The 26,626-nt window shown below is 52.8% G+C and overlaps 10 protein-coding genes and 1 non-coding gene across 11 annotated transcripts; 8 read left to right on the top strand and 3 right to left on the bottom strand.

Annotated features, from left to right (window-relative positions):
- Positions 1-1,933: 1,933 nt before the first annotated feature.
- Positions 1,934-3,904, top strand: J4E88_009292 (uncharacterized protein; the record flags this gene model as incomplete). Its single annotated transcript, XM_049402895.1, has 1 exon — positions 1,934-3,904. The coding sequence occupies one exon, from the start codon at positions 1,934-1,936 to the stop codon at positions 3,902-3,904; it is 1,971 nt and encodes a 656-aa protein (XP_049251383.1).
- Positions 3,905-4,535: 631 nt separating this feature from the next.
- J4E88_009291 (uncharacterized protein) lies at positions 4,536-5,810 on the bottom strand (the record flags this gene model as incomplete). Its single annotated transcript, XM_049402894.1, has 1 exon — positions 4,536-5,810. The coding sequence occupies one exon, from the start codon at positions 5,808-5,810 to the stop codon at positions 4,536-4,538; it is 1,275 nt and encodes a 424-aa protein (XP_049251382.1).
- Positions 5,811-6,400: 590 nt separating this feature from the next.
- Positions 6,401-10,945, bottom strand: J4E88_009290 (uncharacterized protein; the record flags this gene model as incomplete). The annotated part of the gene is made up of 5 exons (XM_049402893.1): positions 6,401-7,779; positions 7,827-9,001; positions 9,055-9,359; positions 9,439-10,035; positions 10,115-10,945. The coding sequence occupies 5 exons, from the start codon at positions 10,943-10,945 to the stop codon at positions 6,401-6,403; spliced, it is 4,287 nt and encodes a 1,428-aa protein (XP_049251381.1).
- Positions 10,946-12,797: 1,852 nt separating this feature from the next.
- J4E88_009289 lies at positions 12,798-12,936 on the top strand. The gene has a single exon. It is a non-coding gene; the product is annotated as a tRNA-Gly (tRNA).
- Positions 12,937-13,192: 256 nt separating this feature from the next.
- Positions 13,193-14,059, top strand: J4E88_009288 (uncharacterized protein; the record flags this gene model as incomplete). The annotated part of the gene is made up of 1 exon (XM_049402892.1): positions 13,193-14,059. One exon carries the CDS (start codon positions 13,193-13,195, stop codon positions 14,057-14,059), a length of 867 nt encoding a protein of 288 aa, XP_049251380.1.
- Positions 14,060-14,405: 346 nt separating this feature from the next.
- J4E88_009287 (uncharacterized protein) lies at positions 14,406-15,725 on the top strand (the record flags this gene model as incomplete). The annotated part of the gene is made up of 1 exon (XM_049402891.1): positions 14,406-15,725. The coding sequence occupies one exon, from the start codon at positions 14,406-14,408 to the stop codon at positions 15,723-15,725; it is 1,320 nt and encodes a 439-aa protein (XP_049251379.1).
- A 2,589-nt stretch (positions 15,726-18,314) lies between these two features.
- J4E88_009286 (uncharacterized protein) lies at positions 18,315-19,665 on the top strand (the record flags this gene model as incomplete). The annotated part of the gene is made up of 6 exons (XM_049402890.1): positions 18,315-18,501; positions 18,559-18,730; positions 18,780-18,971; positions 19,020-19,085; positions 19,136-19,265; positions 19,324-19,665. The coding sequence occupies 6 exons, from the start codon at positions 18,315-18,317 to the stop codon at positions 19,663-19,665; spliced, it is 1,089 nt and encodes a 362-aa protein (XP_049251378.1).
- Positions 19,666-20,267: 602 nt separating this feature from the next.
- Positions 20,268-21,579, top strand: J4E88_009285 (uncharacterized protein; the record flags this gene model as incomplete). Its single annotated transcript, XM_049402889.1, has 3 exons — positions 20,268-20,565; positions 20,619-20,748; positions 20,808-21,579. 3 exons carry the CDS (start codon positions 20,268-20,270, stop codon positions 21,577-21,579), a joined length of 1,200 nt encoding a protein of 399 aa, XP_049251377.1.
- A 1,007-nt stretch (positions 21,580-22,586) lies between these two features.
- Positions 22,587-23,025, bottom strand: J4E88_009284 (uncharacterized protein; the record flags this gene model as incomplete). Its single annotated transcript, XM_049402888.1, has 2 exons — positions 22,587-22,799; positions 22,849-23,025. 2 exons carry the CDS (start codon positions 23,023-23,025, stop codon positions 22,587-22,589), a joined length of 390 nt encoding a protein of 129 aa, XP_049251376.1.
- A 349-nt stretch (positions 23,026-23,374) lies between these two features.
- On the top strand, positions 23,375-24,558 carry J4E88_009283 (uncharacterized protein; the record flags this gene model as incomplete). Its single annotated transcript, XM_049402887.1, has 2 exons — positions 23,375-24,160; positions 24,220-24,558. The coding sequence occupies 2 exons, from the start codon at positions 23,375-23,377 to the stop codon at positions 24,556-24,558; spliced, it is 1,125 nt and encodes a 374-aa protein (XP_049251375.1).
- A 505-nt stretch (positions 24,559-25,063) lies between these two features.
- On the top strand, positions 25,064-26,480 carry J4E88_009282 (uncharacterized protein; the record flags this gene model as incomplete). The annotated part of the gene is made up of 3 exons (XM_049402886.1): positions 25,064-25,072; positions 25,167-25,231; positions 25,427-26,480. The coding sequence occupies 3 exons, from the start codon at positions 25,064-25,066 to the stop codon at positions 26,478-26,480; spliced, it is 1,128 nt and encodes a 375-aa protein (XP_049251374.1).
- Positions 26,481-26,626: the final 146 nt, after the last annotated feature.

The following is a 26,626-nucleotide window of genomic DNA, read 5'->3' as shown; positions in this document are numbered from 1 at the left end:
ACGTCAGTCTTCGTTTCGTCTGGGCTTACCCTCCCCGGCTCTTATGAACTCGATCTTCAAAGAAGACATTGTTTCAAGTTTGGGTAGCGGTAACGCAGGGTAGTATACGCCACATCTCTATGTTAAGTTCACTGCGCAAAGACTCTTGGATGTAATCACTTCTTCAATTCATGATATGGTGATCGGACGCTGTACACGGTAAGACCATCCGTTGCAAAGGACTTATCAAGGCCGCGGCGACTCAGCTAAATGGGATCTGCTAGTACTGGCTCACCTCTCTTGATCGATGACTTGCGTTCGCGACAGGAAATTAGACATGACGGGCCCCGTCATGTCCGTTGCTATTGTGAGAAAGACGTTGCGATGAGCCGAATCATTTTATCCAAGAGTCGTCTGTTCTGAAAGACGCAAGTTGTGTTTGATACCACATCATTGTGAGACGCGTTGGCAATGAATTGCGGCCGGGCAGAAACGAAAAATGTTGGAATGTAAACTCGTCGTGCGTGTGCCCGGTTCGTGGATGCCTATCAAAGGCCATCGGTGTTGCCGTTGAAGGGAATGCATGCGGATCACATGAAGCTGAAGGGCCGTGTCGCGCTAGCCAAAACGCAAGACGTATGAGAAAGGACGTGCAGGATCAGTACAGACTACCGGACACCTCCATCGATGCGTTCAGTCGGGGTTTGATCGCTCTTTCCCGAATTCTCGTCTAGCTGTGACGTCGCTGCAAGTGCGGGTACGATGTGCAGAACCGAGACCCGCATTAGGAAAATGCTTGAAGCACGGGTGAAGTTCCTGCTGGTGCTTGAACATCTCCTACCCACGTCTCTGGAATCGATAGGTTTGCTATGTCTCTGTTCCAGACTCGACGCAGGTTTGGCGATGCGAACTCCTCCGCTCCTTCGTTGCTTCTTCATCGACAAGGGCGGGGTCATGTGCTAGCGTCAACCATGCCTCAGAGCCGCCGCACGATCTGGAGCTACGTCTTACAACCACCGGCTCTTCGATCATCGCTCACTGATACACTACACTGGTAATAGCCAGGCGTGCACCGGTGTAGCTTCCCCTCCAATAGCGTTCGTCATCCCATTGCTCGGTCATGGCCGACGTTTCCGATTGCCTGACCGCGGTCCGGTCCAGCGTGCCAGGCAATGTCATTGGCCCACGGCTCTTCCCTCGCGACGAAAGACGGAATCCCGTTTAGGACTATCGAAAGCTCTGGCGTCATGTAGCGGCCGAAAGAAGCAAGCGAGGTCAAGCGATGGCGCTGTCGACTCGGCGAGGATGCTATAGCGCGGCCCGCCCCCATATATGATCTGCGATCTGCAGCATCGAGATACCCAGCCCTGGTGATCTACCCGCGCCTGGCATCACATCATCCAGTCGTAAGGTGATCCATCATGCAGTCCAATGCCCCGACAAGCGAGAGCGGCAAGGCCAAAATCCCTCTCATCGACGTGCGCTACGAAGGATCGTCATTGCATATCGCAATGCCGGGTCTGATCTCCTAGGCGGTGCTCATTCAAGCTGAATGTTACGATGGTTACCTCCACCTCTTGAGTCGCCGACACTTGATGAAGAGGTCCCACTTATCTCATGCATGGTTCCAAGTTGCTGCATGTGCCTTTCCAGTAACAGTGCAGCGTATCGAACGGCAGCTGGGATAGCTCCTCCAGTTTGCCAAATGCTCTGAGAACGTTGCGTCATACGTGGGAATACACCTCCAAGCTGCAAGCCACGACCAGCTCGTTAATGCGAGGAGCTGACTATACCGATGGCAGTATTGATGTGCCGCTTGTGATACGCTACCATGGTACGTGGGGCAGGATGCTGGTTGACGGCACTGACAGCATAAGTACCACTTTCCGCTCACCCTCATAGCATATACATCTCAAACATCTTCACATCTTTCTCAATACCTCATATCATCACAATGACAGACACATTCGATACCACCGCCGATATCTCGCCCGAGAGGCTCACCATCATGAAGCTCAAGGCCAGTGGACTTCGCGATGTCTTTTCTGAGCCTTCCTCCCCCACAGGCAACCGATCTTTCTCATTCGCCAGTCAAGCAAATGGTGGCGGCCACAGCTCATCACTGACACGTCGAACGACTCGTCAGACCAGCTCATCCTCTCGTCGCGCAAGCAGCTTCCTCCAGTCACATCGAAGCAAGATGTCTACAGAGCTCACATCACAAGCTGAGGGCAAATTCTTCGCCTTGATGGACCTCATGTCTACCGCCTCCCGAGAGGCTTCTTCGCTCAAAGAGTCATGGTCTCGCATCATGGCTGAGCGAGACAGTCTCTCTCGTGAGAGGGATGAGCTTCTCATTACCGTCGAAGAGGTGACGGAAGAGATCCAGCGTAAAGAAGCTGAACACTCGCATTATGGTCATGAACACGGCGAGAGGAAGAGGCAGGTGGAGAAGCTCGTTCTTGAGCTTAACGCTGCCCTTACTCAAGTGACCGACCACAAGAAGAAGCTTTCCGATCGCGACCGCGACCTGGAGAACACCCGACATGAGCTACACGAACTTCAAAGCTCCATCACGCTCACTCATGGTGATCATGAGAGGACCAGGTCGGAGCTAGAGGCTGCGTACTCCAGGCTGAAGATCTGTGAAGGCGAACGCGATTCCGCTCGATTCGACTCAGACAAGCACCACAATGAGCTCAGGACACTTCATCGTGAGCACACTGAGCTCAAGAGCAAGTACAACGAGACTACTTCCAAGTTTGAGTCTACTCGCAAGGAGGTCCTCACTCTTACCGACCGTATCAAGATGTTCGAGCTTGAGCGGGACGAACACCTCCACGAGAAGGATCGTCTGCACGAAGAGTTGAAGCGCGCGAAATCCCGCGTTGACGAGACTACTCGCGAGTACACTGAGCTCACTGAGCGACACGACCGTGTGCAGCGTGAGCTTCACAAGCTCAAGGAGACTGTCCGCATCATTGAGACAGAGCGTGATGACCATGCTCTGACCATTGACAACCTCCGCCGTGAGGTCAAGGCCAAGGTTCAAGGTTGGGAGGAGTCCGACGCCCGTGCTAACGAGTTCTCCCTCAAGTACGAGCACATCAAGCGCGAGGTCGTTTCCGTCAAGGAGAAGTTGAGGGACGTCGAGCTCGAGCGCACAGAGCTCCGAGACGCCATCGACCGCTCTCGCGAGGACCACCGTCTCGTTGTCATTGAGCGCGACCAGGTGAAGCAAGACCTCCACGACGAGCACCGCAAGGTGGAAGACGGCCACCGCCGCATCAACATCTTGGAAGACTCCCTCCGCCGCGCAGAGCTGACGATCACCGAGATCAAGTCAGAGATCCACACTCTGACCGAGCGCAACAAGGTGCTTTACCGTGAGGGCGAAGACTCACGCGGCAAGCACGGCCACCTCACCGGCGAGATCAGCAGCCTCCAGGAAAAGCTCGTCATCTTCCAGACCGAGATCACCAACCTGAAGTACGCTCGCGACCGCGCGCACTCCGACCTCAACGCCTGGAAGCACAAGTACGAGGAGATCACCGAGACCATCTCCACCTACGACGACTCCTCCGCTGAGTTCGAGTTCGAGATAACCTCTCTCCGCACCCTGCTCAACGAGGCCCGCGAACAGAAGGAACGCGCCATCTCCGCGCGTCACGCCGCCGACCGCGAGCGCGACGAATACATGGCCAAGTACGAGGAGAAGTGCCGCGAGATGGAGCGTTTCGAAGAGTCAGCCAGCAGCGTCTACCACGCTAGCAGCGGCGGCGTAGCCCGTGGCGGCTCCAAGATCTCCAGGGTAGTCTCCAGCGGTACCACCGTGCACAACCACAGCGCTTCTGGTGGTGGCCACAGCCACGGACACAGCCATGGGCATGAGCATGGCGAGGGGAATTCTATCTTCGCGCATTAGTTACGATGTCGATCGATTGGGGTTTCATTGCTGGACGGATTGGCGCATGATGGGTGAGGAGGTGAGGAGACGGAGGGGCGTGTTTGAGACGAGTCGGCCGAGTAGGCCGAGCACGGCGGAGACGAAATTGAGTTGTTGAGGAGTCGTGCTGTATCAAACCTTCAAAAGCCGGTATGGGTCGTAGGATAGTACTGTAGCCCAGGTGTAATTGTAAAGGTTTCCAAGTTATCTCATGTTGTTTCGAAGTCATGAACAAGATGTTTTCGCCATGTTCACGTTGACGTAATGATGAGAAGAGTTGTAGTGTATCTGTATGTCATTGTGTAATGCACGTCCTGTCCAAGCTGTTAGCAACTACGGTGATGTGCGAAAAGAATTCGTTGGTAATGTGTATTCATGTGTGGCAGAAGGCCGCTATGGACGTCTCGCGACGCAAACGCGAACCATGTGGCCAGTATGAGCAGGCTGACCCTGAACCCGTGGCCTGCCCTATCGACCCGATACCCTGCAAGTAATGAAAAGCTTTGTACAGGAGCTACGTGATATCAGAATGAAGATGCTACTTCGCTTGCTCAGCAATGCATAACCAGAACAGAACCAGATATGTACCCTCCAGCCAGACACAAGTCGTCTAGCTGAAGATAGCAGCAGCCGCGGAAGGCCTGGGGGGAGTCGGGTTGAGAAGACCATCCTCCTCTTCAACATCGTCTTCAACATCAAGGGGAGGGCTATCGTCGCGGACCACAATGTCGGTGTCGATGGTAGTGAGAAGGGTGTTGCCATCCGCGTCCGCCTCCATCTCGACATCGTGCATGCTCATCTCAACGTCCTCGTGTACCGGCTCGATGTTCTCGTCGTTCTCGCCCTCCTCTGGGTACTGAGGCTCGTCGTTCTCGGGGAGCTCTTCGGGGAACTCGTCGTCGTTTGCCTCCTCAGGGGAGTCTTCGGCGTACTCGTCTCGCTCCTGCTGCTGCAGCGCGGCAACAGCCTGCATGTCTTCCTCGTCTTCAACGAGGTCTTGTTGACCGTTCATGTCGATACCGGCATCGCTGTCCTCTTGGTATTGATCACGATCTTGCTCCGAAGACACAAGCGCATCCTGGGCATCTTCAACTTCAACGACTACGCCGTCCTCTTGCTCCTCTGCGGCAGAAGACTCGTCCGCTTCGATGAGGTCGTGGAGGTATTGGTCGATCTGAGCGACGTATCGGTCGGGGATCTGGCGTACGGTGTGGCCGCGCATCTTGCGAGGGGCGAGGAGCTTTGACGGCTTTGTGACTTGCTTTGGAGCAATAAAAGCGACAGCGGCAGCGGCCTTGGGCGGTCGTCCACGTCTGGAGGTTGGCTTTGGAGCTGGCTGAGGAGCTGGCTCGCTCTTCTTGGGCGGGAGTCGTGTACGCAGTTTGGATTGCATGCGAGGATCGAGGCGGCGAGCGAGGGGCTCCGGCTTGACAGACTTGACCTTGTTGGTGTTGCGAGGAGACGACCTCTTGCCGATGCGAGGGGAGCCAGCGACGCGGTGAAGGTCGACTGCAGCGCGCGCTGGACGGCCACGCTTGGGGGTAGCTGGAGCTTGCTCTGCAACAGCCTCTTTCTTGGGGCGACCACGACTCTTGACCGGCGCGTCTTCTTCCTGTACAACGGTGTCCTTCTTAGGCCTTCCTCTGCCCTTCTTGACTGCTACTACTGCTGCCTCTTCGACGACGGGCTCCGGCGCTGCTTCGACGGGCTCTTCAGCTTGTGCTTTCGCAGGGCGACCGCGCTTCTTCGGGGGTTCGGCGACGACGTCGACAGCATCGACGACAGCAGCTTTGGCGGCGCGACCTCGCTTCATTGGCAATGCGACAGGCGCTTCTTCAACCGCGGCGGCGGCCTTGCCGCGAGGAGTACGTGCTTTCGGGGGCATTGCAGGGTCGCGATGGGTTCTGAGGGAATGCGCGATGGCAATTGAGTATCGTGGCGCGTTATAAAAACGCGTTTGGGGAAAGTCGCGTTGGTTGTCGGTGGGTCGAGCTGTGGAGTGCGAGAAGCCGCGTCTCACTCTCTCACTCACTAGCGCTGTCGCGGTGCACGTGTATAAAGTCACTAAGAACGACGGTCCACTAGAAATTTTCTTTGTACGGGCTTGAAGGCCTGCCTTCACTTCTGAAAGCTTTAGTTGCCATTGGGTAGCAAGATGGATCCTCAAGTATTAGGTTGAGTCTTTCACAAATGCACACTCGCAGTTATGAAGCCGCTCAAGGTCGCCGCATGGTTTAGGAAACACGCTTTCGCAAGAAATTACAATATATTACACATAGCAAGCTTGACCCTGCTCTAGGATCAGATGCCATATCTAAGTAAGGTATAAAGTAGTCTAAAGATAGAACTTTTAGAGATGAACAGAAGAAGAATACAAAGCCCACACTCCAAACGTTGACCAAGAACGCCGATGCATTAGCGAGAAATAGGCAATTTATCCTGAGTAACAAGCGGCAAGAACACAAAGGCGCCCACTCACTCCGCCTTCTTACTCGCCTTGGTCCTCAGCTTCATGAGAACATAGACCAACGCGTAACTCGAAATAGCAAAGATGACGCAGATCGCCGCGTCCCTCCATCCGTAGTAGTAGTCGTTCAAGTTGACCGTGTACAAGTAGTCGCTACCTCTGGTGTATTGACAGACTCTGCAGTCGGAAGTAGCATCAGGGTTGACGAGGTTCGTGCGACTGCCTGGTCCGGCCATCCACGCTGTCAAGTATTCGGAACATGTCTGGCCAGATGGAGGATCGAACATGGCAAACTCAGACTCGGAGCACTTGATCTCCCAGTCAAAGTCTGTGAAGACGAGCAACGAACCCATGAGGTAGTTGAAGGGGTTCAGCCAGTACATCCAGTATCTCCAAAATTCCTGAATTTGCGCATACGGCACCAGTACACCACAGAAGGAGACGAGGACTCCAATGATGAGAGGGTTGACCAGCGAGGCAAACACAGCGTTCGGAGCGTATGCCGCAACGAACTGGCCGATACCGGTGTAAATGAACTGATAGATGAGCATGACGAAGAACACGGCGCCTGCCTTGTTGGAGTCCGACGGAAGACCAGCAGTGTAGTAGAAGCAGACGTAGTAGAGAATGGCGCAGATGATGAGGTACGGAATCTCGGATACGACGAGGCCGGTGACGAAGGCGATCCAAGAGTACATCTTCGACTTCTTCTCACGTGTTTCGTAGATGTCGCGACGGTCGATGAAGAGGGGCTGTAGTTGCGCAATCACACCTGGTGCGACGAAGATGTAGTTGAACAGAGAGAAGAGGATGAGCTGCTGGTCGGCGACGGTGTTGCCAATCTTCCAGAAACTGAAACCAATCAACAGTGCGGTACCGATGTGGAGGGCGAACTTGTTGTTAACGTAGTCGACGTTGCGGTACATGCTGACGTTGGCCCTGTTGGTGACAATCTTGGTTTGTGTCCAGAGGCTCGTTGCGAACTCATGGCCGTCATCCGTGGTACCGGGCTCTTTGCCAGCAGCATCGGTGATGATGTGATCGAGGTCTTGGTGCATGCGTGCGGCTTCTGGCGAATCTAGCCAAACTTGGTGCCAATCTTTGCCCTGTGTACCTGTAACCACGTCGATCATGTGTTCTGCTGGGTTGGCACCCGGAGGGCATGGAGCATCGTATCGTTCAAAGTATTCCTTGATGGTAGAAGCGTTGTCACCGATGTCACCGAAGTACACGGTCTTGCCGCCCTTTGCGAGAAGCAGAAGAGTGTCGAATTGGGCGAAGAGCAGAGCGGACGGTTGATGAATGGTAACCAAGACGGCCTGGCCGACGTCGGCAAGCTTGCGAAGGAATCGAACGGTGTTGAAAGCGGCTTGGCCGTCCAAACCAGCTAGATAGTGTTAGCGATGTACTTGATAGGTGGTCACATATACTTACAGGTAGGCTCATCGAGGAAGATCAAAATGGAAGGCTTAGAAACAAGCTCGACACCAATAGTGACGCGCTTGCGCTGCTCAACCGATAATCCGGCTCCAACACGACCGATCAATGTATGTTCCAGGTCGTGTAGCTCGAGCAGATCGATGATAGTGTCGACGTAAGCCAGCTTCTCCTCGCGTGGGGTATCGCGGCTTTGACGAAGGAGGGCGGAAAACTCGAGTGCTTCCCGGACGGTCGCGAAAGGCTCGTGGACATCGAGTTGCTCGCAGTAGCCCGCGGAACGTTGGAATGAAACAGGAAGTGGACGGCCGTCGACGAGGATCTCTCCATGGATAGTGCCATCTGTCTTTCGCTGAGCCAATACATCCAAGAGGGTTGTCTTGCCAGCACCAGATGAGCCCATCAAGGCTCCCAACATTCCCGGCTTGACGTAGCCGTGAACATTATCCAAAAGCGTGCGGTCACCAGATGGAGTCTTGACAACGTATGATAGATTGCGCCAGGTGAAGACAGAGGTGTTGCGCATGAGGTTGGCACTCAAGTCCTGGGTCTCAGTAGCCTTTTCGTCGGCGCCGTCGGTTCTGGGGCTCTTCTCATTTGCTTGAGCTTCTTCGTCGCCAGGTGTGATAGAGCGTGGGACCTTCTTCTTGTTCTCGCGGGGGATTAGGAGAGCGCCTCCAGAGCTGGCTGAGTCGTCCCATCGGAGTGTGAAGAAGATGGTCAGGCCCACGAAGAGGAACCACCAGGCAAACAGAATACCGACGTTGCGCCAGATGTGGCCCTTGGCGTAAGAAAGGCTCTCCAGGTAATCGTCACCACTGACCGAGGTAGCTCCAGGCTTAGCTCCGCCAACACCTGCGCAAGCTTGGTTGACGCCGTTTTGGTATTGAGGAAGGAAGTTCGGAATGAGGTTGTTGTTGACACAAGGGATGTCTTGACCAGAGAACTCGTTCGCCATCAGAGACTCGAAGCCATAGCTCAAAGGATCAATCCAGTAGATCCAAACGAACCATGGATGCATCGCGGGCTTCGGGATCTGGTATCCGATGTAGAGAATGAGAGCTGTGATGGAGAAACCCGAAACCTTGGAAGCGGCGTCGAAGTTGGGGAAGGCGGCGCCGACCATGCGGAAGAAGGCAGTCATGACGAAGGTGACGACGTATACGACGAACCTGTCAAAGCGTGTTAGTACGACTCATGTGTAAGATAAGCTTCCATCGCCTACCATGCAGTAAAGAAAGCAGCAGCTGTAGCCTTCAAAGCCACCATCCAATACAGCACTACCATAAACATAGTGACTTGGAACAGTAGAATCGGGACATCGGCTGCGATCTGCGCGATACAGAAAGCTGCCGGGTTGTAGAAAGCGAAGTTCTTGTGTTTGGCGAGGATAGGGCGACCGAAGAAGCTGTCCGTAACCTCCGACATGGCTAGCAATGCGTTGAAGAGGAGAGCCAAGAAGAGAGCTCCTCCCTTGACGAACAGACCAGAAGAGGTCGCGGGGGCGTTGTAGAAGAGCGAACCGGCGATCTAAGAGCGGAGTCAGTCATAAATTCGAATACATCTTGTGACACTGCATAGTAGCTCGGAGTGGAATGGTGAGACTTACGAGTGCCTGGAAGAGTGTAGAACCTTGCTTGATGATGAACGTCGCTTTGTCTCCCCAGAGGATCTGGTATTGCCGAGCCACACAGGCTTTCACCTGGTTATAGAACGAGACTGTCATGGGAGATGATGCTGGAAGATGCTTTGACTTGTCTATCGCCATAGCTTCGACAAAGGACTGGGTGTTCGACTTTGCGGCGTCACTTGTGGGATATGACAGTTCTTGTTCCATGGCAGCCTTGATGGAAGACCGTTGGTAGGCCTGCTCTAGCTCAATGTTGTTGCGTGGGAAGCCTTCAAATCCGGATCTGATCTGTCGCTCAGATGGTACTGTCACACCAGTGAGGAAGTCGGCAACGTTCGCACCCTCGCTGCATACGAAGCCCTGCTCTTCCATGAAGGGTCGAGCTTGTTCGCGAGTGCCGTAGAAAACTTGCTTGCCCTCGTCGAGCACGAGGACTTTGTCGAAAAGGTCGTAGATACCGTTGCCTGCCTGGTATAATGTGACGATTGTAGCAATGCCCATCGCGTCTGTCAAGCATCTGAGAGCACGAGTGTACTCTAGAGCAGTGCTTGCGTCGAGACCACGTGTGGAATTATCCTGTGTCATGTCAGCTTCCATCATTGCGGATGCGAAAGAGCTTGTTGTCCTCAGCTTCATGGATGGTTGGTGAACTTACCCAGCAGGCTACGCTGGCGCGATTGGCCAAAGTCTCGATAATAGAGACTCGTTTGCGCTCTCCGCCAGATACACCGCGAACAAAGGCGTCGCCAACCTTGGTGTCCTCGGTGTGAGATATTCCCATAGAATCCATTAAGAATGACTTGAACTTCTGGCGATACTCCTCGGGAGTGGCGGAATCCCTCGGAAGAGTACGTGGGATGTTCAGTCTTGTAGCGAAGTCCATGGTCTTGCCTACTGTGAGCGTAGGGAAGAAAAGCTCCTCTTCGGTGTTGATGACGATGTTGCCGCGATATTTTTTGGCTTCCTTGGCGTCCATCGAGCCAAAGTGCACATCGCCTTCGACTTGTGCGTACCCCTTGCGCTTGTTGGCGAGCATCTTCAGTAAGGTCGTGCATCCAGATCCAGGCCTTCCCAGCACCAGCAGCATCTCGCCCGGCTGTACGCTGCCGAAGCTGTTGTCGAGAATGGTCTTCAGTTCTGGTTTTTGTCGTGACTCCTTGATCTGCTGTGGAATGTTGAACTGGCTGAGCACATTCTCCTGCAAACGTGCGTCTGAAGGCACCACTTTGACAGTGAGCCCGCTCCATGTAACACCAAGTCTTCGTCCATCGGTTGGATCGTTTTGCTGAAGATCCTTCACATCGCTTGCCAGCCTCCATTCATCCACCTTGGTCTTGGCGGAATCGCTGTCTGCACTGTCGTCTTCTCGTTGGATGTTCTCGTCTTGTCTTGATTTGCCGGAAAATGTGCGGGATAGTGTTCGCATGATGTCTTCACCAGCGCCGGAAGGTATGTTCATACCGCTGCTCCTCCTACGGCCCTCCATTTTGGCGTTGATCGAACAGTCCGTCCAGGATTCTCGTCTTTCTGAGATGTGATGATGATAGCGACTAAAGATCGGATCCCGGAATTAGAGGTGAAAGCTTCAAGCAGGTACTACTCAAAAGAATATTGGGGTTGTAGTGATATACATGAGCCTATGGGGACTGCTGTGGGTCCTGATCGATTAGAAAAGTCTAGGGAGAGTCGGGCGTCGACATTAGCGACTCCGAGCTTACTGACGTCGCAGGCGCAATTGCGTGCATTACTTCCTTCAACGGACGAAGCAGGGGCTCACACGAGGCAGGAAGCCACGGGCACCGACTGCTGCGGAACGACTGCATACGGCCAAAATTCGGTCATCTTGATTGGTTCAAGAGGCTATCCAGGCAGCAAGTGCAGATTCGGCAGTCTAGACTGCCCTGATGCTAGATTCAGGGTCAACTAGAGACAAAGTCCCTGCTTCCTGTACTGGGCGCTGTTGTAGCGGGGCGGAGCTGAAATTGGTCCTGATAGCGTTTCTTAGCGGATGGTTTGAGGATCGATTCGGGCTCGGCCGAACGCCTGAAGCACCGAAGAGCGACCCAAACCCGTGAAAACGGTTCCACCAGGGCCTCAATGTGTCGGACATGCTCTCCGCGAGGTTTCAACTAATCGTAAAGACAGATTTGTAGCCATCGGCATGTGGAGGGCCACACTAAATTGTCGATGTGCTCTTAATGCTCGCTGTTCGTACCCTCGAGTGACCGGCTTGTTGTGCGAAATCAGTATCCACACTCAACAGATTGCCGCTTTGCCTGATCACAAATCCTACGCGTTTCGACGCGACAACCTTACTTTCGTACATGTCGTACATAGTACCGTACTGCCGTACATTGCTTGTACGAACATGCGGGCGAAAGGTTGTACCGGTCGCGATCAGGGCCGATTACAGCGTGCGCTCAAGTACCGAGCGATGCGTCATGAATTTGTCGAAGCACGACACCGCTCGCGCGCAAAAGACCGAATACCGATGACGACAGTCAGCAACGCTTACGTGTAAAGACGTTTTGCTGTTCCATGGATGGCGGTGCAGAGCGGAAGTGCGGAATGTGTCTGGAGGCAGAGAGCGGGTTCCGCGGCGTCCGAATTCGAGATGGCGCCAAGGTACTTGGCATTAATTCACTCACCAGATAGCAGTGCACGTTTCAATGCTTTCGCTTGAGATTCAAATAGACGACTAGTCTAACTCACGAGGAAAGTGTTACAGGGTTAGTATACAGTAAGGATCTTTAGATACCGGTTAGCAACTTTTCATCCCTCAGATGCGCGCGCGGACGTCATCGCATGCGACCCCGATCGTCGGGATCGGACGGCGTGCACAGTGGCTGCCGTCCCGTCCCAGGATATGCCCATGGCATACACGCATCCTTGGACGCCAGCAGCTGACACGCCTTGTCGTATACCTTGCACCATCATTGGGCACTCGAACAGCTCCAAATAAAGCGCACCTACCTGAACGCCTGAGGGGTCACATATTGTATACTAAGGTTAGCGGAATTCCTGGAAGATACCGCAGAAACAAAGAGAAGGGTTGTTCACCGTCATCTCTGTGAATGGTGCTATACACTGTCGTCGGCCTCCATATATGAGCAGACAGTGGAGGTTAAGATGCCACTAACCTTGTCAAAGTAAAGTTGCATGCAGCATGCTTTTAAGCGAGCAAATTTGACCAACCCCTCGTTCTACTCCACGAAGAGACTCATCCCATGCCGTCGTTGTCTATGCAGACAGCATGGTGGTACGTTCGAGGATATGTAATGTTTTGTGAGCCGAACTTCCATCAAATCACGTGAACCAATCCTTCACTCTGATCTTCAGCATCGGTGGTTTAGTGGTAAAATTAGCCGTTGCCATCTATCTTGGACAGTTTCGGCTAGCCCCGGGTTCGGTAAGTTTAGATCGTCCACTTCATTCGATCCATTGTTCTAACAACACGATAGATTCCCGGCCGATGCACTACTCGCTTTCTTTTTGCTGCCACCCATCTGTGTACGACAATAATTTTTGCTCTTGTTTCATCTCAATTACTGCGGGCTGTACCCAGCACATTGCAGAGAGCGCGTTTAAGGCTGCAACCAATGCGATCTAAAAGCTCGTCCGCACTAGACAGCTTTACGCCTCGTTTGTGTTAACCGCGCTTCCTTTCTAGTAGGACGGACGAGGTGGACTGAAAAGCGATATAACTTCCAATATTCTTACAATACCTATCACCATGGCGTGTAGCAATGCCAGCTCTCTTCTTCGCCTGCCCCGCGAACTGCGCGATCGGATCTACACATACGCCCTTCACGAGTCAGACGGCCTCATTTTCCACCGCGAAGATGACTACAAGGCATACTTCTGTACCGATTGGCGTCAACCACGGGAAGCCAATCAGCTTCAGTACACCTGCTGGCAGCTTCGCTCGGAGACACTCAAAGTCGAATGGCAGCTGAACGACCTTGTCTTTCTGAACCACCCGGAACGGCGTGGCAAATTTACGACAAAAACACCCCCTGTACAGCTCCTAGGCTTCCTGGACATGTGCAGCGAAAGTTGGAGACAGCGAATCCGTTGCATCGTTCTGTTGGCTCAAGACCATTTTGGGGACTACGGCAGCCTCTCAGATCTACGTCAACACGTCTATGATGTAAACCTCGTCGCTCTCACCTGCGAGAACTATCCTCACATGACCGTCAGATGGCACCTCGATCTTGGACAGAACTCGCTGAGCGATCTTATCATGTACGGTCTCGTAGTAGTACGAGGTCTTCGTGGCAATGCCGTCGCCGTAGAGAATATTCTCGAAGAGCTGGGAATGAAACCCGAGTCTGTCAGAATGGGGACATTCTTGCAGTCTTGGTGTCGTGAATGGAGGCGCTGCTGTGGTTTCAATGCGTACGAGAACGTACTTCCGGCGCGAAAATTCCGTATTGTTCCTTTCGGTGAGATCATGGACGCGGAAGACCTTCGCATGAAGATGGGCTGGCGCAAGGCTGAAGATGAACCAACTCACTGGGATGCTCCAGGGGCCGTAGGTGCTCACTTCTTTGAGAAACGTCTTGCCCTTGCGATGGAGTGGGCAAAGAACGGGTTCTGAGACAATGGCCTAGCGCTCACACAGTCTGCCGATATCTAATGCTTCCGTTCTATTCACGACAGCATCACTGGTTCAGGGTTATACAGTGAGCTCACGCGGCTGGGACATGGTGTTCTGCAGGTTTTGCGTTGCCTGGCCGGAGCAAAACGAGCGGATGCGCACTTCCTTCCCCGAACCGTCATGATCTGGGACGTGGCTTGCTTGCAGAATCATCTGCACACTTTCATGGTCAGACACTGAAAACAAATCGACAAGCGTGTGGTCCGGAGCAATCGTGAGTGAATGTATAAAAGGATGGCAATTCACTTCTCCAAATTACCTCGCAAATTCCCAATCTCAACTCAATATGTTGGAACGCGGGCAGCAAGCGAAAGAAGCAGCAAGATGCGACGAAATCATTCAGTTCAAACCAAACGGACCGGACAGTTTCTATTCCGATAAGCAGGGCGCGAGAGCCAAGCCTAATGAAAGACTCAAGAAGGTATTCGGTATCGACAACGCTTTCACCAACCCTGAATTGGGTTTTAAGAAAGACTTCACCACAAAAACCGAGTTTCTGATGAAGAGCGCAGCAGGATCGACAGATGAAAATAAAGATGGCGATTGGTCCGGCCTGCGCATTCAAGCGATGACCTTCTTCAGCGAATACATGGCAAGGAAGAGCGACACAGCGGTCGACTTAGCCGAGCTGACCCAGTACATCGTCTTGAAGCAATCGCTTTGTTATCTCTTCAAAAACGCCCACGCAGCACTAGAGAGCCAGGACCTCTTTACCGACATTACGTTCATCGGCCATCGAATCAATGAGCTATGGATCAAGAGCAAAATCGCAGAAACGCTTCCTGAGGACCAGCAACCGGCATGGGAGAAGGAAACTGATCTACACAAAGCTTTACGTCGCGTGACTAAGTCTCCGGTACCGGGCGGTTTCGACTCCGACTCCAACTCCGATGTTGATCCAGAGGTGCCGGAAGCGAACCCCATGAACTTCTTACTCCCCGCTTACGAAACTATGTGGCGCGTTGTCTTACGTTGTTTTCTGGAGATCAAGCATCGAGGCGCAAACGGTGGTCCAGCGTGGACATTGAGCTTGCTCCAGTATCTCGATGATTTGAAGGATGCCACAGCGATCAACCCGACGAAAGCTTTCCATAAGCCTACCGACAACCCGACTGAGACCGATATTGACCAGATACGGCCCGTAGAGATCGTCAAGGAAGCTCTGCGACTTTACCCTCCCACGCGTCGTGTACATCGCGTATTCGATGGTCAAGCACAATCCGCCGATATTGAGACTTGCCAGAGGTTTGAACTACTCGGAGGTAACGATCCCCTTGTCTATCGACCCGAGAGATGGCAAAGCATATGCCTGGAGGCAAGGCAGAACTTCTATGAGCAGCAGGGGAACTATAAGACCATCAAGGACGCCTTGAGGTCAGCTGAGGCAAAGGAAGGACACATGCCGTTCGCGCATTACTGCGCAGCCGATCATTCCAGTACAAGGGAATTTGCCTCTAAGATGATCGCGCTACTGGTAGCAGTCCTCTGTCATGGGCTTGGAGATGTATGGGAGTTGGAAGATGCCGAGGTCTTGCCACCTATTGGCACACCTCTTGAATCTGACCGCTCCGCATACGAGAAGCTGATGTTGAAGCGCAAGACTTAGTGGACGATGAAGCACGGCACACAAATGATGGTCAGACGGAGAGTGTAGGACATGAGAATCATGGGGAGAGGTGATCTTACGGTTAAAGAAAGACATCGATACAAAGCATTCTGAAGCGCTGGGTATCCACTGTGAGTTTAGTAGCCCGTCAATACACCCATAGAAACATTCATTGCCCAAACCCCCTTGTTCCCAGCTACCCACTTGTCGTGATTGTCGCCATTGTCTGTATATCCCACGAATATCGGAAGATTCTTTGTCGACCGCAAGCTTACAGTAGCAAGCTCGCATCTATACCTTGGTTTGCTCGCGGTTGCCGGAAAGACGTACGGTTCGCAACATACATGCTGGTATCTACATCGTATGGAAACTGAGAGCGCCTCACATCTTTGAGCGCGGCCCCCGGTAGGTTCTTGGAGAGTATCTGCCGACTGATTGTCTTTCATTCACCAGGTTGTCATTGTGCAAGTAGCCAGGTCCGTGCGCACTCTTTGTGGCATTCCAACTCCCACTCAACTTCCAATCCAGCTCTTTCTTCTCGTGGATGTATCGTCGCCCCATTTCCCAATCACGCCTTCAAAGCCACATTATCTCTATACCCCGAAAGAATATACTATCGCACAGCCTTGATACAGAAAGCTGCAAGCGCTCTCGCTATGTCTCATTACCCGCCTCAAACCACCAAGGCCAAGTCCCATATAGCTCCGCTCGTCAAAATATACGTCTGGCGGTGTCCGAACGAGAGTTGCAGTCACGCCAACGAGACAATAGCTAGCGAGGAGGGCAGAATTAGAGTAATATCGAGTGGTAACGAGCTCCGGGAGCCTATGTGGTACACTAGGAAGTGCGAGAAGTGTAGCGAAGAAGCTGGCAGGGGATGCTGTCTTCTCGAGGTCAAGCTCCTTCCGCCTGAGGATGAAGCGAAGGGGAAGAGGAAAAGGAAGAGGAAGGTGCCAGTGGACGAGGACATCGAAGGGGAGCGCTGAGGTGATATGGCATCTACGCGCAAGCTCGATATATCAATTTTGCTACGTCGACGAAGTGCATGCGGCTTGACTTAGTAAGAGTTGAGAGATTCATCTGCTGGGGCGCCGATGTGGCCTTTAGGCTGGTTGTTGGTCTGAGAATGTCATCGTCTGCAACACACGATAACTTCCTTTGTTTTCTAAGCATGGTCATGATGACTGATATCGCACGCCAGATGGGTCAGATCGCGATGTGAACCTTAATCACTTGTATCGTTGAGAACGCGTTCAGATCTCCAGTGTTCGGGTTCTCGCGTCGTGCTAAGCCGCATCCGTCTTCGCGCGTTCTCCGGACGCGCAGGCAGGCGCAAACCTCTACTGACGTACCGAGCCAGAGCTATCAACACCCATCGACTGTGATTCACCTGTAAGAACTGGAAACTTGTGGGGTAAAGAAAAGGTTGTATTGGCCCCAACACTCGGTTCTAATACAAGCAGGTGAAGAGGGAGCCATCTCTTGCGGCCCACGTTCACCCTCATTGCGCAGCCGCTGCAGCTCTCAAGTTCCTGCAGCTGATTACACATCATCAAATCCAGCAGCGCGACTTCCAAGGTTACTTCTCCGGAATGGCTCCTCCAGCGTTCGGCGCTGCACCATTGCCGACGTGGGATATGGGGCCAAGATGCAATGCCGAAACATGCCTTATCCTATTTGAGTTGCCATTGGTTGGCTAAATGCGCTGCACGGGGCTATGGACACCACCTGCACTCCCACGACTCTTCATCAGCATATCCACGCCAGCAAGAGTGGGCGATTGTTGTCGTGGCGACCTGTCATGAATCACTCTAACAGTACCTGTTCCTTCGGCAAGGTTGTGGAATACTCATGCGCTTGTTAGGTACTGTCAACACAGAATGTATCGCGAATCCATCGCACATCGGCATGTGCAACCGAACACGGGCAATCATGGACAGAGAACGTGGTTCAGGACACCGCCTTTCGGCACATGCTGGGAGGGGCCGCTCCTCAATGCGAGACTAGCCCTGAAGCAATCAGGATGAGCGTTGAAATTCGCAAGCGAGGAACCAGTGGAAGGGTTCGTCCGCGTTCGCGCAGAGACATCAAGATGGCATGCGCCTCAACGGGAGCCGCACCTATTCCCGCCTATACCTCACGCCACTCGAGTCAGTAATCTCCCGCCCGAGCGAGCTATCATTCATGGCTCATGACTATTCGCCGTCTTATGCGTGCCCAAGCGATTCAGGCAGCAAGGGCGAGAAACTCATGATACGCTCGATTGAGGCCTTGCTGACGGCCGCCTCCACCAGTAGAGGGATGCGTCGACATGCAAGGAACCGGATTCAAGCTCGGTAAAGGAGTGCCATCTCATCATGTGTCTTGCTTCTCCTCGGGGCCCAATCCCTGTCTTAAGAAATCCTTCCCCCAGTTTTCATCGACTCTTTCCTATCCGAATTGAGAGAATGAATCACTGTGCAGAGATGCTGTGCTTACTCCTAAATCACCATCTTTTCAAAGAATGCACACTTCATATAACACAACCTACCGAGTGGAGGTTTTCTAGCGCACCAGTTCGCCCACTTTCTTTTGCAACGACCCACTAAGATGTCTGACCCGAATGCGACGCTCATCGAATGTCGCACCGAGTACGCGATTGGGAGTGCCATCATCGCTGCGAGGTTCTTCACCAGATGGAAGACATTGGGATGGAGAGGCCTCTACTGGGACGACGCCTTCGCATTCACCTCGTGGATCTTTTTCACTTTGATCTATGTTATGGTAGAGTATCTCAGTAAGTTGACTACCGCAAGTCTTTCGGTATTGAATCACTCGACTAACGCCACTCCAGATGTAATGGGTGCGCCTATAGCCATGTCTCAAGAGCAGCGTGAAGCGCTTCCACCTGCAACGCGAAAGTCGATGCGGGAGGGCGCAAAGGGAATGTTCGCCTCTTTCTACTTCTTGATCTTTCTGGTCTGGAGTTTGAAAGGATCTCTCATTATCCTGTTCCTCCGTTTGACGTAAGTTCACATCTGCTTCCAAACAACTGATACTCATTCGTCGGCGCAGGAGAAGCACCAGGCTCTACTATTATGTACAGGCCGTGGCGGGTATCTCGGTCGCTGCGTGTATCGCCGCCATCATCACGCAGACAACACACTGTTTGCCCTTGAAGAGAAACTGGCAGATTCTTCCTGACCCAGGCAAGGAGTGTTCAGCTGGCATTGTCATCAACATCGTGATCGCTGTCGGAAACGTCTTGTGAGTATCAATATGGAATCCAGTGGTTCCAAGCTGACGCATTGAAAGTGTAGATGCTTTGCTGCTGGTCGTACCTTTGTGGATGTTGAAAGATGCGAAGATCAGCCTCTGGCGGTAAGTCCACGCGCGACCTGGACAGAAGCCAAAGCTAACCGGCATCACAGCAAAATTCGCGTCATCTTTCTCCTCTCTCTCGGTCTCTTCGTTATGGGGATGGCGATCGCTCGCTGTATCCTATCTATCGGCTCTTCGGTTGAGGTCGCTCTGTCCTCAGTATGGGCACAACGCGAAGCTGTAAGTCTCACTACCTTTGACATGCCGCATTGCGATGATATCTAACAACTTTGAACAGATAGTGTCCATTTTTGCAGTCAACGCACCCGTCATCAACAGCCTGTTCAGAGCAGAGACGTGGAAGACACGGCACTCTTCCGATGGCTACGTTTCGAAAGAGTCCAACCGATCGCGATCGAACACGGGTACATTGGAAAAGATGAAGAAGAAGAAGACTGGCTTCGAGATCTACAAGATGACGGATATCGAGACGAAGATGACAGACATCGAGACAAGCAGCAAGGAGAGCATGGAGGAGCTGTTCAAGGACCCTATGCTGTCTCCAGTGCCCTCTCATTGGAGATGTTCAGCGCGTGGAGGGAGTCAAGATGGTCGTCCTGGAAGTAAGAGCATGGTTTGAACGATGTCAGGGCGAGATATGTGCCCCTTGGGCTATCGCGACAGCATGCCGTTTGGCGCTATTCTACAGCATATAGCTTTCCTCCGCGGAGAGGCGAGGACGTCATGCACGGCTTCTGCAGAAGCTCCTGATGTTAACAGCGATTACATATTTTTAATAGAGACGACACACATAACTCGCAACTTTCGCTTCCATCTAGAACACCTCGTTACAGCTGACGGCGACTTGATGCCCACGACAGTCAAAATCATCCCACTTGAGCCGTTGAGATTATGACCTGCAAGATAAGGCCAAACCCAGCAATAGCAGCCACGACGGTGTCCCGAATTGAGTCATGGGCATGTGTTAACGTACGCTAAGGATCAACTCCCTGAGCAACCCCACATGTGCCAAGCTCTTATTGCCGTCCGCGGTATGCGACATCCCGTGGGATGACTGGGGTTTCTGGGAAGTGGACCTGAAGAGTCGTGAATTCACGAATGTGTAGTAAACAACAATGAAGCATGAATCATGTTGACGTTCCTTAAGTACTGTTCGCTATCCGTCCCTTCGGAAGACTATCATCTCATACGCGAAACTAAACACCACCTAACATACACATCATGACATCTATCATCAGCACCTTGGACGCGATCCAGCCCTCACAGTTCTCCACAGACGCCGAGCGCTTCGAAGCCAAAGAAGCGGCGCGTCGTCTACTAACACGCCTAGAAACACCTTTTGAGCAAGGCTGGAGACTGTCTTTCGAGACACCCGTGCTTGTAGCCGGTGTCCAGACTATTCTTGATCTCGGTATCTGGAAGAAATGGATGGAAGCTGACAAGAAGAACCCCGGTGCGCCAGTGCACTTGGATCAATTGCTGGAGTGGGCGAATACGAAGGCTGAGCCGAACTTGTTGCGTGAGTTTATGTCATTGCGAGAAAGAAGTGTAGTACTGATTTATGCGCTATAGGAAGGTTTCTGAGGCACATTGCTGCTCTTTATGTAATAGAGGAGACGGATGTGGACACCTGGAAGCCTACACCCTACTCGCTTTCTCTCGGCGACACAGTATCGCATACCGACCAGATCACAAAGTGCGGGTACGTACAACCCAAGCCCCCGGTTGACACTCAAAGACTTCCAGCTAACCCAAGTCCAGCATCGACCACACCATCCCCACTGGATGTAACCTCCCCGGCTTTCTCAAAAAGTACAACTACCGCGAACCCATCGACCTCACCCAGCTCGACAACTACCGCGACATGACCAACGGAACAGACTTCTTCGCTACTTGCGCAGCGGATCCGCAAGGAAAGGGAAGTAGTTTCATGGGTCTGATGACCGCATTGCGAAACCACAAGATGGACTGGACCGACGTATACGACACCAAGCGAATTGTCGAAGGCGCAGAGATCGAAACCGGGAAATCATTGTTCGTCGACATTGGTGGCGCACACGGCCTCGATACCTCGCGCCTGCTGGATAAACATCCCGATCTGCCCGCCGATGTATTGATCCTGCAAGATACCCCAGAAGTCGTAGCGATGCCGATCGAAGACTTGGACAAGAGGATCGTGAAGCAGGCTTACGACTTCTTCACCCCGCAACCCCAACTGCATGCGCGCGCCTACTTCTTCCACGCTGTACCGCACGACTGGCCTGACGCGGACTGCGTACGCATGTTCTCGCAAGTCGCCGCTGTGTTCAAGCGCGGATACTCCAAGCTCCTGATCTACGAGGTCGTGTTGCCGAAGAAGGGTGCAACGAACTTGATGACGACGCTTGATCTGCAGCTCATGAACTGTACGAGTGGAATGGAGAGAACGGAGGAGCATTGGGCGACATTGTTGAAGGAAGCCGGGTTTAGGATTGTGGAGATAAGTCGGCATCCGAGGGCGGTGGAGAGCGTCATCGAAGCGGATTTACTGTAGTTGTGTGTTTGTCGCTCCAGATAAGTTCGAACTTCAAACTTCCATGCCAGTTGAATGCATACCCTAATCGCATGATTTTGCCCATGCAGCCCAGCCTCTTCAGTTCTGCTTCGAGGTCTCCACTTCCTGTGGAAGTAGGAAACACAATGGTGTTTAATGTCAATGGCATGTACATGGTTTCGCGCGAAACCATGTGGCAGGTTTGTATCAATCCGGCACCAATTTTGGAGACGTCGAATCGACCGTGCTGCTTGTCGTAGGGTAGGCGATTTGTCTTCGAGGTGAGAGCGTAGACATAGATCATGTTGCGGATTTCGCCTGGGAGGGAAAGGAACGGTGATGCTGAGACGGCGGCTTGGTGTGCGGCTGCAGTGGTGTGGGAGGAGACCGGACCCAGGATCTTGAGGTGAGTTTTTGGTGGTCGTCTTCTAGGCTTAGAGACCTTGGACGGATTTTTGAAGGAAGATCGTGTGGTTGTGGAGGGGTTGTGGCCGTCTGGCTCGGAATTTTTCACCGTGACTGGTGACTTCTGGGAGAGCTTTGAGGCATACAAGCCCTCCCTCGTAGGGTCGTTGCAGGATGTATGCATGGTGCTGAGGAAGTTGATGTATGGTACGGTCGTGTTGGTGTTGTAAAGAGGATGATGTAGGCTCTAGGGTTATATATAAAAGGTCAAGAAGTGAGTAAGAATTTGCTTGTAGTCTGCAATAATGCAATAATAATCTGCTATTGTTGGAGTTGGACAATAGCGTTACGGGTCACTGCTCGCTACCATACCGTGGCGACCAGTTCACCTTCACTTCTGCCACTGTCATTGCCTACAATAGTCAGCACGGACCCTATCACAGCACTCATACGCAATACTCACAATTTGACTGGTCCGAAAAGACTGCATACTTGGCTTGCGCCCGCCCTCAAAGACTCTCCAGGCATGGCGCCATACATACGCAGTCCGAAACTCGCAGTGAGAGCGCGCATCTCGAGTTACGCATCCATAGTCGGCTCCGTCAAAGCGTCACCGCGCTCTTCTGGCCCGCAAACGTACTCTCCTCAAACTCGATCTTCGTGATATGCTGCCCAGGCACAACGATGAGTCCGACGTAGCGACTGTTCCAAGCGACAGATGCAGATGGATTTCCCGACTCTTCTACAGCCTTGCGAATCGTCTCCGCTGATGGCGCACGGTACTCGTGTGCGAGTGCAAGAATGACATTACGGTCCTATGTCAAGTTAATACAGCACGACTCCCCACACGTCATGACCTCGTACTTTGTCTGTGCATTTCATCTGGCCTCCGAATACTCGCCCATCACTGGCGTGTATGCGCAAGTTCTTCCCGATGAACTGGCTCAGCCAGAAGGTGGCCTGCTCGTTGTCCATTTTGGTGGTCTTCTTGGCTCGAGGGAAGAGCCAGCTGTAGCGGTTGGTCCTCCTAGGGGCTAACATTTCGCTTGCCGGGAAAGAGGGACCGCAATGTGGCTGTGTAACACCTGAGGCTGGAGCTGAGGCTGGAGTCGTGTCTGCCCTGTCGGAGAAAGCGAAAGTGCCGCCGACGTGGCTTGGCGCGTTTGACGCGTTTGCGCCAAATTTCTGGACTTTGCCCACGCCATGCGACCAGGGCATTCAGCACACACCATATCATGTATTCAATACGGCGGGGCTGCCAATCGGCATTGTTGCGATCAGACAATATCTGCCTCTATGCCAATGGCTCAAGACGCGCATTCTCGCGCACTGCGGTGAGCAGAAGAGGTCCGTATCATTCCCGAATTGCCTTCCTATATGCACGTCACTAATGCGAACATCAGGCGCTCTCCCCAATTTCCTCCCACCGTCTTCTCCCGAACTATCCAAGCTCCTATCGACCTTCAACTCTCAAATTCTCCTCCCCGAACACTTGACCAAAGAGCAACAGAAGCTCGTATACTCGCAAGAGAGCCGCGCAAAACTCGAAGCCGAGCCTATAGAAATTACCTTGGGAGAGGTTACCCTGCCTCTTGAACACCTCGACCGCAATAGGCTACCGAATCGTTACAAGCGGCTCAGGGAGATTTGTAACCAAAGCGAAACCAAGGAGGACTGGGAGAATGTTGTCAGATGCTTGGAGGGATTCCAAGAGGCCGGGATCAAGGTCCACTGGCAGTGGCAGGAGCTCGTTATCAGGAAGTTGAACCTTGCAGGCATGCAGCATCTTGTTCTGAAGGCGTTGCAAAGAGCAAAGGAAACCGGCGTCAAGCTGAACAATTACGGTGTTTTGCGTGCGGTGTTGAGGACTGTGCACGACAAAGCGGCTCTGGCCGATTGGGCACAGGACGATACAATCAGGGCGCACAAACTGGCGAAGCAAGTGGTGGAGCTCATGGAGGATGAGGAACACTATGTAGGCAAGAGACCACGCGGTGTGAAACCGCGCGGAAAACCAGACAAGTTTGCCGAAGGCGACTACAGAGGGAGGCCATCTGTGGTTGCGCTGCCGACAGAAATGGCTGCTGTACTCGCCGACAGATACGGTGGAGACAAAGAGGAGGTCAAGAAACTTTCTAGCCGCCTGATCCACGCGTTACAGCAGAGTGGATACACGGTACATCTTCCCCCATTATCTTCCTGCACATGCGGACCAATACTGACCAAACGTTCCAGACATCGCTAGATGCTATATCTAGAAACTCTGACGCGAGAGCTACTGATTTCGTGAACGTCACCAAACTTTTGGAACACATCACCGACCACTGCTACGAACTTCTTGAGGTACTCATCATATGGAACGCTCTTAAGACGTCTCGCAAAGTGCTCGGCGCTGAAATGCCCATGTCAGAAGAGGCACAGACGTTCGAGACTAGAACAAAGCTAGTATTGATCGAGGGTGTACGGTCGCTGGACGACATGTCCAAAAACAAGGAGGGCAAGCCGCTGATACCGGCATATGTGCGCTACATCAAGGATACTGTTGAGAAGACCCAAGGAGAAAGTTACGCATAAGAGGACTGGGCGTCAGAGCCAGCGCTGTAGTTGAGAAGCTGCTGTGTAAGCTATAGCATGTATCATAGCACTGGACGAATAAGGGCCGCATCTTTGCCAGTCTAGAACTGTAAATGTATGTCAACTCGAAGACTACCCAGAGTGCATCCCTCTCCGATGGACATCGTATGCTGCCAGTAGATCGAGGTCATCGAAGACAAGATGTCGTAATATATTGTTGAACAAACGTCATGCAGGACGGCAAACAGCGTGCCCATTCATTCCATCCTCATTGACCCAGCTATCAAACTTCCCCATAGAAGATAGCGCAGAGCCGCACCTATGCGACGCTCACCGACGCACCTGCCAAAGTCACATGCATCGTGTGGCACCAGCAAACAGCCTCGTCGCTCCTACCTCGCTCTTACCCCGCCCCCGCTTTTGTGCCTTATAGCCTGCGTGCCCCGCCACCTTTTCTTCCCTTAGCCTCAATCACGCCATATCCGCCAAATCAGCATCCACGACCATGATCCAGGTACGCCCCCGGAATTTTATATAGGTTTCCTAATGCGGTAGACTATGTCGATATGTAACCTGGATTTGGTCGAGTAGGGCTGACGATGCGGTAGAAGCTTGAGTACTCGGTCGAGGAGCCGCTTAATCGCGAGCCGGAGCTTGAGAAGCTGGTTCAAAGGTACGTCTAGTGCTCATCGCATGTGAGGGTGAAGGAGACTGTGATGGGAAGAGACGATGAGAGGCGCTAGTAGGGGACCAGCCATTCACGCACGGCGTCCTGAAAGCGGGCTCAGTCGATCAGGGTCCTTGGATCCGGGATACCCACAGCCCAGTTTCAAGATCCATACGCAGCCACAATACTAACACTGAACAGCTTCATCACCCAAGACGGCTACGACCGCAATCACGGACCCATTCCTCACATCGATGCGAGCACACACAAAGTCTCCGTCACAGGACTCATCAACAATGAACTCTCGCTTTCCATCGCAGACCTCGAAGCATTTCCGCAACACACCGTAATATGTGCACTGCAATGTGCCGGAAACCGTCGTCACACCATGCGTACAAAGTTGAAGGAGGTGTCCGGAATCGACTGGTTCGATGGCGCAGTCATGAATTGCAAATGGACAGGCCCCCTCCTCAAAGATGTTCTGGAGAAGGCTGGTGTCAAGGTCGATGAAAACAAGCTCAGCGAAGCGCATGTGGCGTTCTCGTGCTACCAGACGCCTACCCAAGAAGACGAGTTCTACGGTGCCAGTATCCCACTATCACGTGCCATGGATCGGGAGAGTTCGATTTTACTCGCCCTTCAAATGAACGACAAGCCTCTTCCACCGAATCACGGCGCTCCCGTCCGCGTCGTCACTCCTGGTATTGCTGGAGCGAGAAGCGTCAAGTGGCTTGACTCCATCTCCGTTCAGCTGAGCGAGAGCCAGAGTCACTATCAGCAGCACGACTACAAAGTCCTACCTCCAGAGGCTGATTCGAAAGAAAAGGCGGAGGAGTACTGGGGCAAGGTCGATGCTCTACAAGACATGCCGGTCAACAGCGTCATTGGAATCCCCAAATCGGGTAGTACTGTGCAGCGAGACACTGATGGAACGATTGAAGTCAAGGGCTATGCTCTGCCTAGTGGTGCGGATGGCCCCATCGTCAAAGTCGAAGTCAGTGTCGATGGAGGAGCAACATGGACAGAAGCAGAGTTGATCACAGCCTATGAGGGCGAGGATGCCAAGGATGTTGAACTCAAGTGGGCGTGGGCATTATGGAAGGCAAGAGTCAAAGTTGAGAAGGGCAAGGATGTTGCGATATACAGTCGGGCGACAGACAAGAGCGGTAATGTGCAGGAGAAGTGTCCGAAGTGGAACTTTCGCGGCGTGGCGTATAATGGGTATGGGGAGGCTTCTGGTTTGGAGATTGTCTGAAGGTAATAGTAGGATGGCGGAACAGACGGTGTGGTAGATTGGACTGATTGTGTGCTTTTGGCATTCTTATGGCAAGATTAGCGTGGCCTGACTTTCGCTAGCGATACAAGTTCAACCTTGTAGCATCACATGCACCTTGTCGCTTG

The sequence above is a fragment of the Alternaria novae-zelandiae genome (genome assembly GCF_023758075.1).
Source record: "Alternaria novae-zelandiae strain BMP 2774 chromosome Unknown scaffold_23, whole genome shotgun sequence".
Classification (NCBI taxonomy): Eukaryota; Fungi; Ascomycota; class Dothideomycetes; order Pleosporales; family Pleosporaceae; genus Alternaria; species Alternaria novae-zelandiae.
This window is presented reverse-complemented; position numbering and strand designations above follow the sequence as displayed.